Source organism: Halichoeres trimaculatus, unplaced genomic scaffold (genome assembly GCF_033239565.1).
Source record: "Halichoeres trimaculatus isolate MK-OKI-2021-1 unplaced genomic scaffold, fHalTri1.1 fHalTri1_scaffold_13, whole genome shotgun sequence".
Taxonomy (NCBI): domain Eukaryota; kingdom Metazoa; phylum Chordata; class Actinopteri; order Labriformes; family Labridae; genus Halichoeres; species Halichoeres trimaculatus.
The window spans coordinates 21,800,954-21,814,173 of NW_027437191.1; the positions used below are offsets into that span (position 1 = coordinate 21,800,954).

Here is a 13,220-nt window from a genome sequence, read left to right on the forward strand (position 1 = left end):
CCTGCACAGAGGAGTCAACATTTATTATATGTTGAATTAATTTCAAGGATATGTCATAGCATAGATGGAAATAACACATTGAGTAAAAAATTATATGTATTAAATAGACATAATTAAATTAAATAATTAAGTAGACATGTTAATTAATAGTAGGCTTGCAAAGTTGAAAGTATCTCAGTTTTAACCAGGTCAAACATAACTAGAAGAAGCCTAATGAAGCAATTAAATATAACATACTGCAGTCTTCATCTTGCATACTCATACACTTTTGTAAACAGGAATGATAAAAAAATTCTATATGGATCATATAGCTTAGCAACCATCTATCATCAATATATGCTAACGGTAGCCTACGTGGGAAAAACTAGCCATGTTGCAGTATGTAGATCCCCCTTTTTTTCTGTTTTTCCATGTGTTTTTCATTACATTCTCCCTCCCTCTGTCCCAGCCTTAAACCTGCTGAGAGGAGAGGGAGAGGAAGAGGAGGAGTGAGGGAGAAACAGAGGAAGGAGGGAGAGAGAGAGTTTGGGTCAACTTCTGTGAAACTTTTCTCCTCACTCATTCAACACGACAGGGACGAGAGCCGCCGCGCACGAGGACAAGGCGCTGACTTCACAGCGCGCGCGCCAGGTACGACTTCAAACTCCAGATTGGACCGAACATGACGCGACTACGGCTCATGCTACTGAGCGCGTTGCTATGGCAATGCTGCGTCGCTCAGCAGAGAGGTGAGTTGATTGATAAGACACGCAGATCGACGACACTAAAGGAGTGCTTTGCGGCAGCGCGCTTTTCCTCACTCACAGCTGTTTCTAATTCTGATTAATGAGGAACTGTCAACCTGTCCGCAGCGAGCTAAACCCTTGAACTGACTGGAATGATTTTATTACAAGTCAGTTTATAAATATAACTTAAAGAGGAGTTGAGAAACGTCGACACGTCAGTAGGGCAAGCAGGTAACTTTTAATATCTGTCATAACACCGGTCAAAGGTTGTTAAAAGTTTGTTGAAAAAGTTGTTGAAAGTGAAATGAAAGCTTGGAAGAACGAGAAGGTGAAAAGGAAGTTAGTGCAGATTCCTAGTTTATTATTGGTGGTTTTTCATGAAGAAGTTGTTATTTGGAAACTGAGATTCACATCTTGTGACATTTTAATATATTTTGTTCTCTTAACCAATTTTAGGGGCTAAGCTTTGGTATGACAGACCCTGACATGCTTTAACTGTAAGCTGACAGTTAGATGTCGTTGGCTGTGACATGGTTCATGTCTAATATGTCTCAAATATCTTTACCCCTAAGGGGCCTTTTTAAAAAAATTTTTTTTCTGGATAGTCAAAGCGTAACACTTTCTAACTTTAAAATGTGAATAATAACTATTATTATTAGGATTTGCATTTACAAACTCTAGATTCAAGAGATAAAAAAAAAAAACATATTGACTCTAGAAGTATCCATGACTTTATTTGCAGTTTGAAATTGATCTGCAGGTTGTTTCAAAAGTACCTAAAGCTAAGCGTTGTCAAACATTTGTGAACATGCTCGCATATCCATGTCATGGTGAGATTTGTCCTTTTTACGTCCAGTAACACCGGTACACTTGGCATTTGTTGACCGTGGGAAAAGAAGACTTGTGACCTGATGACATGAGGGAAGCCCAACACGTTTCATGATTATCTAGCGTGTGCCATAAATAATGTCTCTCCCAAAAAGTTCTGCTTGTATCGTAGCTTCCAGCTGGTTTCAGGGAAATAGACTCACATTTAGAAATACAAATGAACCTTAATGAAGCCAGGTTGGACCCACTGGCATCAGATATCTCCAGTAGGCCTGCACATAAATGCATCGACTTGGATTTGAGAGACTTTGCTAAGACTTTGGAAATATCAAGGCTTTGTTTGCAATTTACAATTGATCTGCAGCTTGTTTCAGGAAAAATGCCAAGAATATTTAAAGCTTAGGGGTGTCCAACATTTGAAAAGATGCTTATTTACCCAAAATAATGTTGAGAAATTTGACTTCTTGTTGCTCCACGTCTCCATGTGTGAGTTAGTATCCAGTAAGACCAATACATATAGCATTGGGAAGGAGACCTGTGACATGATGTTGTGAGGGAAGCTCTGCTGCTCTGTGTTTTTGTCTGCTTTATAGGGCTGTGTGAGAACAAAACTCAACTATGGATCAGTTGTATTATTCAAACCAGAGCAAACAGGTGTGAAAGCATCCTGTGATGTTTGAGGAAGCAGATTTCTACTTGTTTCTGTAGTATCCCTGTATGTAGAGCTATTGCCTCACTCCTTTATTGTCTTGATTGTTTTTCTGTAGTTTCTCTTACTCCAATTTTTCTCTTCATTCCATCAGTACTCATCTACATACCTCATCTTCAACTTCCCTATATGTGACACATTGATGCTGAATTTCCAAAAGCGATTGAGCACCACAAACACATTTTCTTATCCACTGCCTCTGCTGTGGGCAGAAATCTCAAATGAATATCTCAGAAACAAATCCTTCAGAGATGCATGCCTGGATATCACCAAAATAAGAAAATCAAAGTTTCTTTTTTTTTTTTTCATTTAGATGGGGTCAAATTGAATCATGAAATGCACTTGAAAGAAATCTCTGCTCTCTTATGCTGCGTGTTTTTGAGAGGTTGTGAAAGATTAATTATGTGCTTTGTGTGTCAACAATGAGAAATGAGCAGCAATGCCCTCAGCATGGACGGGGATTGACAGCTGGGACCAAATCAATATAATACGGTGCACAATAAGAGTCAAAATATTCACGCTGCTCATTATGAGTCAAATTGTTCCACTTAATCACAAGAATCCTGTAGAATCAGACCTTTTGAGAAGAGGGAAATAAGCACTTTCGAATCCACCAAGCTGTTTGAATATACAAGTGTTTGGGCTTTGTTTGCATGTATCACTTGAGATATGAGACGAATCTAGTGCTCGTCATGCGTTTTCTCAATTCATCCTCTTCACAACATCTTCAGCTACTGTTTAACCCAAGATGGCTTTGGACCTCTTGCAGAGGGAAGAGTAGGTGTGTGTATTAGCATATTCTGTGTGCATGTGTGTGAGTGGAGGAGGGCGTGAGAGGCCATCTGCATTAAGAGCCTCATTACCAGGCGTGTCATCCAGGCATGCTCTCTATCAGCGACAGAGCTCGGAGAGACACCGGGAGATAATCGGAAAAAGGAGACGAGTAGGAGGGCTGACACAGAGAGGGGAGAAGAGGGAGGGTACGTTCAAGAGTTATCAGACATTGATGGTGTTGTCTATGATAGCGGGGGGATAGTGGAAAAGGTAGAAGAGGGGTTCAAATGGGGAGAGAGAGGATGCGTTTAAAAAACTCAGTCAGTAGAAAAAAAATAAGAATGAAAATCAAGTTTGTTTTAGACACATGTTTTTCTACAAAGTGAAGTTTTGACTGGTTCACAAGAGTTAGATGGTAGTTATTCTCCTACATTTGCAAGAATGACTTAAAGAAGAGTTTTGAGTGCTGTCGATTTGTATCTTGAGATATTTATGCAGAATTTTTGCAGAATAATGTGGGACAAACTTAGCTGATCAACCAGAAATACATCATTTTCTTACTTTGAGTGATTAAATAAACAAGCTTGTCTAAATGTTAGCCTTATTAGATTTAGGGAGCGATCACACTGGCCATCTGTACTGTGCCATACTCAAGCACAATTAAACCAGCCTTACATCGTAATATGATCCACACATGGTCCACTTATGTTATCATAAAGTGTCTGTTTACAAGCAGCACGGTCTCATTGGAGTCAGCACACTGAGGAACTCAGAGAACACTGCTACAACTTTAGTGACTTTTTGGTTTATGCCAAGTAATTTTGGTCCGACACAGCCCTCTAACACCCCCATCACTGTTAGAAATTATTGTCAAACATGTTGTGATTATATTGCTCAGATAAAAAGTCAAGTCCAACTCTCAGAAGTGTGCCAAAGCCAAGGAAGTGCACCTTGCTTTAGCACACTGACCAAACAAACTGGAAGTTATTTAATTTATCTGTTATTAGCATTTTAGCCAGTCATCTGATGTGATTTTTCAAATTAGCTGTCACAGAGCAAAATTTGCTGCTAGACTCCAGAACGACCAAGTAGTCTGAGTTTCCCAAAATCTGGTAACTTAATAATAAATATTAATCAATGGAAAAAAAAAAAAAACTACTCTAACTTTATTTCAGAATGCAAGTGCATAGCCAGACACATTACAGCAGTAACAACCAGTTCACAGCAACCTAAAGTAATTCTCCCACAGTTCAAAAATGTGAAAACCAACAAACAATTAGCAACTTCATGGTTTAAATCTCAGCAAAGTGTGAATATTTTAAACTAGAAAATGAAAACCTTCAACCACATGTGGAAACAGTATACTTGATATAACATCCAAAGAAGCCACCATACAGCGTTATTCATGTTATTGAGTGGGTCATCACTATTTTGATCTTTGCATGATGATAGCTGGCATTTTTTCATAAATGGTGTCTAAGTTAAAAAAATTGAGGGTTATTGTGCTACATTTACAAATTAGAATTAAGCCAGTTAAATCAATGGTTAAAATTTGGTATCTTATGCTGATGATTTGGTTTTGTCGTGTTCTTCTCTTTCTGTGCAGAATTTAAACAGTGGGAGCAATTCTGCCCCCAGTGGTTTCAAACTTTAGTTACAAATGTGCATGTACCAGCCAGTATGGAACTATAACACAATATACAACAATTCAAAACAACAATACAACACGTCAGCTCTAGAATTCTGCGTCTGAGAATTGTTATTGTCGACCTCATCTTTTATGTTGACTGGTTGTTGCAGTCCTAACTGAGTTAAACACTTTTTCCGCTGACTGTCATTAGGGCAGCAAATTTCCATTTGCTCAACAACTGAAGCAGCAAATTTGACTGCGCACATTCATGATTCTTCAAGCAATAAAAGTTTGGCGCTTCGATTTGATATCAGATCAGAGAATGAGTTAATCAAACTCAACAACATCATTATAAAAAGTAAAGTTTCAACCATGTTTGGCTGTAACTGGAGAAAAGTCCTGCCAGAGAAATTGTCTCTTTGGAGTTCCTCCTGAATTAATGTGAGTGTTACCCTGTTTTTATGGATGGATATGAAGTCAACTCACAGGAGAAAGCAGAGTTAAATTCAGCCCAACAAGGCGTCTGCACCAACAGAGAAATCAACATTTTTATTTAGCCAATCTAGGTGACTCATATTATCACGGCCCTGCAGAAACCTCATACTGCATCTTAAAAAAGCAAAGATATCAAGGAGGGTGAGGAAGAAAGATTGATTTCCTTGTCGAGGTTTATCGGACTTTGGCATAATCAATGGTGCTGCCTAATCCTTTAAAATATTTTGGTCTTTGGTAAGATTTATGCTGAAAAAAGTTAATTTGTTGATAAAAGGTCTCCTCAGAGCGGCTACAGATGTGTTTATAAGTCTATGCTAATGTGGGTTTAACCAAGCTGGGTGGAATGTGAAGTGATGTGAACCCACCGGGGGTATCAGAGTGGATGTGATGCGAATCCAGAGTGGGTCTTTCTGCCCATCAGAGGAATCAACATTTTTATGAGGTGATTTCAACCCAATGTCATAATGTTGGTAAAATATGTTGATCTCAGTCGGCTATGTTAATATGAGAGCAGCCGAGCTTAGCTGAACGGATTTGATAGAACACACCAGAGGGAAAGCACTCAGACTTTTTTAGCCGGGGACCCAAATTTACTGAATATAATCAATCCAGTGTCCTGAAAAATAAGAGGGAAGGAAGGAAGGAGGTGAGGAAGGTAACAAAGAAGTAATCAGGGAAATTGGAAGGATGCACAATCTTTTGAGTTTGCTTTGTGCTGTAATGACAGGTTAAATTGAAAAATTACACAAAGTTTGTCAAAATATGCAGGTGAATGTGGATTGTGGAAAGATGAGTGCTGGAGTTTGGAGCAGAATAAAAACAGACAAACAAACCGTCACTTCTTTTCACAGAGCAGTTACTGTCTTTCTGAGAGTATTAACACCAGAGTTAAAAACAAACACAAGTAAAGACTGTTTGAAACCTGCTAAATTACCTAACCTTCATAACTTATTTTTCAGATAACTCTTTGGAGTAAAAAGTCTAATATTTCCTCCCTAATCTCTTGTGTGATGGAAAAATACAGAAACAAAAACTGCAAGACTATTTGAAAGGACTGGAATTACTCAAATAAAAAGCCTCACATTTAATTACTGCTACCAATTGATTGCCTCTGAAGCTTCAAGTGCCTGAAGCTTCAAGTGCCTGAAGCTTCAAGTGCCTGAAGCTGCAGTACCTTGTTTGGCCACTTGAGGCTGGTGCCATTCATGAGTCAATCCATGTCAAGCCCAATGTACAAATGCATAACTTTACAACACGTTTACAGTCTAGAAAAACTTTTTTTTTTTCTGTATGAACAGATTATTTACTCATACATGGCAACTTTGGAGGGATTACATTTTACGCTAAACTAAATGCTTTTTTATGCTTAAACTAACCTTTTGAGTTATATAGAGATAAACAAAGATGCTATAAAGGCATCACTGGGTGACAGGTGGATGCTGCAAACTGTGCAGGTTGTCAGATTTCTTTTTTCAGTGTATGATTCAACACAATATCTAAACTGACTTTATTATTATTACTTTAGGTCAGAGGTCTTCAACAAGGGTTCTAAGTTATCTCTTAGTAGCTTGAACAGTTGTAACTTTTAAGAAGTACAAGGATGTTTATATTTTTCTCTGAAGCTATTTGATCAAACAGTTGAATTGGCAGAAAAACAGAGTTGGATTTAAATGCTAAACTCTTACACCAATCATACCAGGGTTTAAAACTTGGTGTGTAAACCTGGTGCTGTGACTTTGCATCTGCTTAATGTGTTCAGTGTATGCACATTTTGCTAATTTGATGAATCTCAGTAAGCACGTGTGTCTGTAAATACCTCACCATAGTTTACTGCCACGCTGTGTTTGTGAAGTTGTTGTCTACTTTAAGGCAGCCAGGACTAAGACAGTGACATTGTGCCAAAGACATAGATCACATGACCACCAACAGGTGTATGCATGTTTGTCTGTGTACTCCAGAGGAATCCTCAGGGAGCTAAAATTAGCCAGGTGCTAAGTTGGATCTGTGCCGTATCCTTCCTGTCAATTACATCGAAGGACAGGCAGAGAGAAGAAGAGGGGAGTGGATTTCTCTGACATTTTAGATCTTTATTTTCATGACACTTGTCATATTGTGGGACAGAAGTAGGTCAGGATGCAGGTTGGCAGCTCAAACATACCTGTAGACTTTGAAAGAAAGAAAATACAGAAATGTGTGTTTGACTGCCGTATTCCAGCAGAAGGAAAGCAGCTACAAACCGAATAAATCTGACTTATTCATTCTGGGACTTTGGTATAAATACTGTAAACTAAATGATGAGCATGTTTGGCTGCTGGAATATTTTGATGGTTTTATTTAGCCTTGGTGAGAAATCTGCTCAGTTCATAAACAGAACAAGTCACCAAAGAAAGAAAGAAAGAAAGAAAGAAAGAAAGAAAGTGCACAAAGTGTTCTCAAAGAGTTATTTTGATCTGGCATTTATGAAGATCAAAACTTAAAAATTAATCACATCACCATCACTGTTAGTGGGAAAGCTCATAGACTGCCCTGTTTTCAATGTGTCCCTTGTTGATTTGCTCCAAAACGCTGTTTTAGAAACAGGTAGATGACATGACATAGACTAAAATCATTTAATATGAATTTGTGGTTTTAATTCCTGCAACAAATCAGTGCTATAGCCTTTGTTTGATGTGTATTCACCCTTGTTTCAATGAAGAAGGCTAAGATGCTACAGCATGTGTTACACCTACAGATTGTTTGATATACAGACGTCGTCACGACATCATCCTTTGTTCTAGTATAGATGAGGCATAGAGGAAGGTCTTTAGCTTCTTTGCATTCAGCTACACAGTGCCCTGTAAAGTGTGTAAAGTGTTCAGTGTGGGTTAGAGAATAGAGTTATTAATACCTTGACTGAACCAGGGTGGAATCTTGTTTACTTTTGCTGTAAAATAGGCTGTTTTGGTTTGGTGTGTATTCAGTTTGTGGTGTTTCTGGAGCCAGCCTCAAGTGGACAATGAAAAACTGCAGTCTTTAGCACTTCTTCATAGGCTTCATATTTTTAGACTCAGGTTTGCTGCTAGTTCTAATGTGCATCATTTCCGAAATGTTGCTATCAAGCGGCAACCTCCGGACTGAGAATATGAGACAATGCGGAAGTGCTAAAATCTGCTGTTTCTCGAGTGTTCGCTTGAGGCTGGCTCCGGAAGTAGCAGAAGTCACATACACATCAAAACAAAAAAAGCCATTTTCAAAGCAGAAATTAAACTATTTGCAGCCTGGTTCAAAAAACGTCTCCTGTCTGAGTCGCTAATTTTACTACCGGCTCCCACTGTATTTTTTTCTAACGCGGCCGTTCAGAGGATATTAAGATCGCAAGCTCCCCCAATAAGAGGCACAGCTAAGGGTCACGTGACGGCTGGCACCCTATGGCTGTAGGCGAAGCACTTGCCACTACCAATATGGCCGCTATAGCCAATGTGCTTCATTTTCCGATTCAGAAACAGAGACTATGTCCATGTTTTATTCAGTCTATGGTTGCTATCTGTTGAAGAAAGCAGGGACTGCCCCCCCAACGGAGGCACCCGCCCCCTCCTGGAAGTCGAGCCAATTTTATTTTCCATACAGCGCCAGATCACAGCAGAAGTAATTAAAAGTGAATTCTCTCATAATTTGGGTATATACCTTGTTTTTTTATTATTTAACAGTCTAAATAGCCTTATGATATTCATCTAATTTACATGACAGGATGTCATTTGTATATCATCACATTCTCATTTCTTTTCGCATAGTGAAGTCCGCTCCAACACATTCACAGACACACAAACACATGCAGGCATACGCACACAGACAAGCTTTTTCCATATAGTGGACAGAGTCAGGAAGTCCATCACAAGAAACATCTCCCAACACTTTCTCTGCGAAGATGTGACACTTGCTCTCCTGCGCCCCAACCATTGGCTGTACTTCCCACGTCCTCTGACCTCTCCTCCCTAGTCCCCTTTGTAGTAAGTCTAGGACACGAAAGCAGAATATGTCTCTGGAAACAGAAGATCTGATGAATCATGCTGCCTACAAGAGTTGAGGCTGAGTGTTGCAGAGTGTTGGTCCCATCAGCCTCTACAGCATCAAGTTAATGGAGAGCCATAAGCCAGGGTGTCACTATGTTATTCTCAGCTTTTTAACAGAAGACCAGCTTGATTTTTTGCTGCTGTTTGTGAAAGCAGCACTCTCTGTTTCAGTCCTTTTAGCAGGTAACCCGTTATGTGAAACCACTAACAGAGCTAACTGAGCTTCTGGAGTTTTGTATTTTGTCTTTGATGGCTTTTATTGGGAGAACACAACAGAATCTTTGTCCTTAATACTAACAGTCATAAAGGTGTGGCCCAAATGTTGCACTTAAGGTCAGACTTTCAGTGAAGCTTCAGGTTTCCTTTGGAGCACACATACTTTTGCTGTCCCTGCCTCCACTGCTCAGTGACTTTGGCCTAAATGCAGGAATGATGCATGCGCTGATGTTTCTGTGCACACTTTAAAAATGTTTGTTTCAGCTCAGTTTTGCATATTTGATCATCTGCATTGTTTGTGTTTTTGTTAGTGTGTTCTTATTACAGTTGCGTGTTAATATTTGACTTGTGCTTTCCCCATGGAGCTGCGCTGCCTCTTACAAAACACATCTTGCACTGAACAAAATCTAGGTCTATGGGTGTGTGTACACCCATGTGAGTGTGAGTGAGTGAGAGGGGGGGGAGTGTTTTTCTGGCTGTTTTGTTGTCAGAACAGCATTGATAATGCTGAGGAGAAAATCAATAGTTAATTCTACCAGGGACACAATAGCTGCTCTGCCTGGCTCCATTTCTACTGTGGGCTTAGACACAGAGAGAAACAGGGCATGAGTTGATGAATTGGTAAGTGTGTGTGCATGTGAGTTCATACTTTGTGTGTGTGTATGCGTGTGTGTGTGTGTGTGTGTGTGTGTGTGTGTGTGTGTGTGTGTGTGTGTGTGTGTGTGTGTGTGTGTGTGTGTGTGTGTGTGTGTGTGTGTGTGTGTTTCGGCTCCTGCACCCAGACTGTTTACAGTGTCTAAAAAATAAGCTCGACTGTTGTATGGATTTGCAGGAGAGAACATAAAAAGTGTAAAATCAGTTGGATAACAAACTTTTGCAGCTGTGGTAAAACTCTGTGTTGGTGTGAATATATTCTTTATTTTTGGCCACGTTCTGCTCAGAAATGATCCCAGGGGTTTGCAATATATATGAAAAATAATGGAAATTAATTCAAGTAAATGTGTGCAGAGAGGCTTCAAAACAAAAAGGAGTATCTTTTGAAGTCATGTTCTGTGTACTCCGAGTTGTAAATTTCAGCGAGGCAGACGGATCAACTAAAATCACCGATATTTCCTCTGAAGCACCCGTCCAGTGCTGTTTGATGGTTTCACTCCCCCGACCTCTTTCCATTTTTTTCACATCTTCTGCAGCCGTTGAAAAAGTACATCCCAGTTAAATTTTACTGTTAGCCTGCTAGAGAGCGAACAGGAACAGGAGAGAGTAGGATAACAGTTACTCCCCTGTATTTTTACTTTTCTTAACAAACATGGTGTGACAGGAAAATTCTCCTTTTTTCTCATCAATGACCTGATCATTATTATTATCAGTAGTATTCTTTTCTCTGTTGAACATCTGTTGAGTTCTTTTTAATTATTGTTTTCTGCTTTATGACATGCCTGAAAAACCTGATCTTTCTTCTTTGTTTCAAAAATTGCTTCAAAACCCAAAGTCATTCATTAAAAATTTTCAATTAAGAAACTTAAAAACAATTAGAAAAGCAGCGGATCTTCACATCTGAAATGTGGATGTGGATGTGGATGAAATGTAGGTCAAGTTTTCATAAATTCATTATAAACTACTTTTGAAAAGCTGGAATAATAAGTGAGCTGACAAGAACTTTTTAGTTCTGCAAATATTTTCTTTAAACAGATGGACTAATACTATTTTTTATCCTCTGTTTCATCTCCTAAGTCTCAGTCCCTTGGTCATGTGGCCTTCAGTACTCCTCTGCTGCCACTTTATGCCGACCGTCTCCTGCTCTTCTTTAGCTATACTTTTGGTTTATTTTTGCCTTTATTGGATAAAACCAAGAGGCAACATCAACAACAACGTTAGGAAAAATGAGCCCTATGTGGAAGTGCTAAACATCGCAGTTCACCAAGAATCTGCTTGAGGCTGGCTGCAGAAAGACCGAACACCTCATTCATACTAAGCCCAACAAAGAACAGACTTTTATGGCATTTAAAAATATTTACAGCCTGGTACAAAAAGAAAAAAAAACTTGAGACTGAAACACTAATTTAGGCACCCGCTGTATGAGGGGTGATTTTTTTTTTGACCCAGCAGTTTGGAAGATATACGTATCACAAGTTTGTCCAATCAGAGCTGCAGCTCAGCTCACGTGACTGACAGGCACCCATTAACTTTCAGAAAGAAAGGTCAAAGCCAGCGTCATATCCAATATGGCCCCCGCCAACTCCAGCTTTATTTCTCTGCAGCTGAAACAGACGAGTGATGTGGCGGAGACTACGTTCTTAATTTGTACAGTTTGTGGATAAAACAGCTGAAGACAGATGGACCACGAGAGAGCAGACTACATGCAGCAAAGGTTTAAGACTGGGAGTCAAACCAGCAACCAATATGACCAAAAAAAAAACAAATTTTTCTATAATGACGACAGAGTGATGAGAACCTTGAATAACTCACTGAAAAAAACTGATAAAAGAATGGATTGTGTTAACAAAACAATTATGAAACAAAAATATTCTTGGTGGACTGATTGTCATTCAAAATACTTTATATTTTCCCTCAAAGTGAGTCCAATCTGTCAAAAACCAACCAATACATTTCAGTAACCTTGCTTGATGGTGCTGTGTTAGCTTAGTCACTTGGCTACAAATTCTCACCTCATCTCTGCGTCTTTCTGATTTCCATTGATGTTTTCAACCCCTTGTGCGCCTTGGCGACCAAAACACAACCAGCTCGTGCAATGATGTATTTTTAACGTTTAACGTTTTTTTTTTGTTGCTGCTTAGACCGTTTATTGCTCAAAATCTTCTGCTCCATTTATCCTAGTTTAGTGATCTGTTTGTAGTCAGACTCATTGTGCGTCTGTCACTGCAGGTGTATTATGTCCATATCCCCTATGTAAAGCTAAATGTGTCATCAACTAAAACTACAAAGGTCAGAAAAGACTACAATGTGACTGAAACCAACCAATATTTTTGTAAAAAGACAGAGTAATTCCAAAGTAGCTGCTCTAAATTAATTGATGGTTGGAGCACTGTTGTGCAGAAGTTGGGATCTTGGTATTACAAATGAAAAATGTTTTTTTGTCATTCATTTTTTTTAAATTACGGTCTCATCCTGGGATGAGACCTTAACAAAAGAAGTGAATGATATGAGAGTAAAAAACGACAAGTTGTGAAAGACACTGTGTGAACATTTTAATTCTTCTAAATCTATTCCTCCTCATAGACAGTCTGTTATTATCTATTTATTACACTGAAGCTGGTTTTTACCAGTGCTTCTGTTCCTCTGGATATCCTGTCATGTAAAATGGACAGTGCTCATTTCAAATATGTATGAATTCACGTCTGTGATAGACGGACAGAAAGGAGGGAGTGAGTGTTCGCTCTGGGATCTGACATGCTGACCTTGTGGCAAAAGAAGAGCACGCCTGACATACAAATGTACAGCTGCTAAAACAGAGGCTACCCCCCCCCCCCCCACACACACACACGTCTGCAGCTGCAAAGACTTTGCGATGACCTCTGTTTCTTCATCTCTCCTCCTCTGTGTCGTCCTTTCGTCTGTGTCTTGCTCTCTGATCTTTCTGGTGCTTCCACTCTCCCATGGAGCTTCCTGTGGTAACACATGGTGTCAATAATGAGGGCCCCTACTCTCACACACACACACACACACAAGCAAACCCAATCTGGGAGACACTTTCCCCTCCTCCGCTTTCCATAATCCTCATCCTCTTCTCGCCTAACTTCTTTCCTTTTCACCTTTCGTTCCTCGACCTCCCGTTC

The 13,220-nt window shown here is 39.4% G+C and overlaps 1 protein-coding gene across 1 annotated transcript in view; it reads left to right on the forward strand.

Moving 5' to 3' along the window:
• The first annotated feature begins 572 nt into the window (after positions 1-572).
• lama2 (laminin, alpha 2) overlaps positions 573-13,220 on the forward strand; it is a 248,340-nt gene continuing 235,692 nt past the window's right edge. The window contains exon 1 of the mRNA XM_074684978.1: positions 573-728. Coding sequence (XP_074541079.1) covers positions 662-728 — 67 coding nt within the window. The 5' untranslated portion in view covers positions 573-661. The remainder of the gene's footprint in view (positions 729-13,220) is intronic.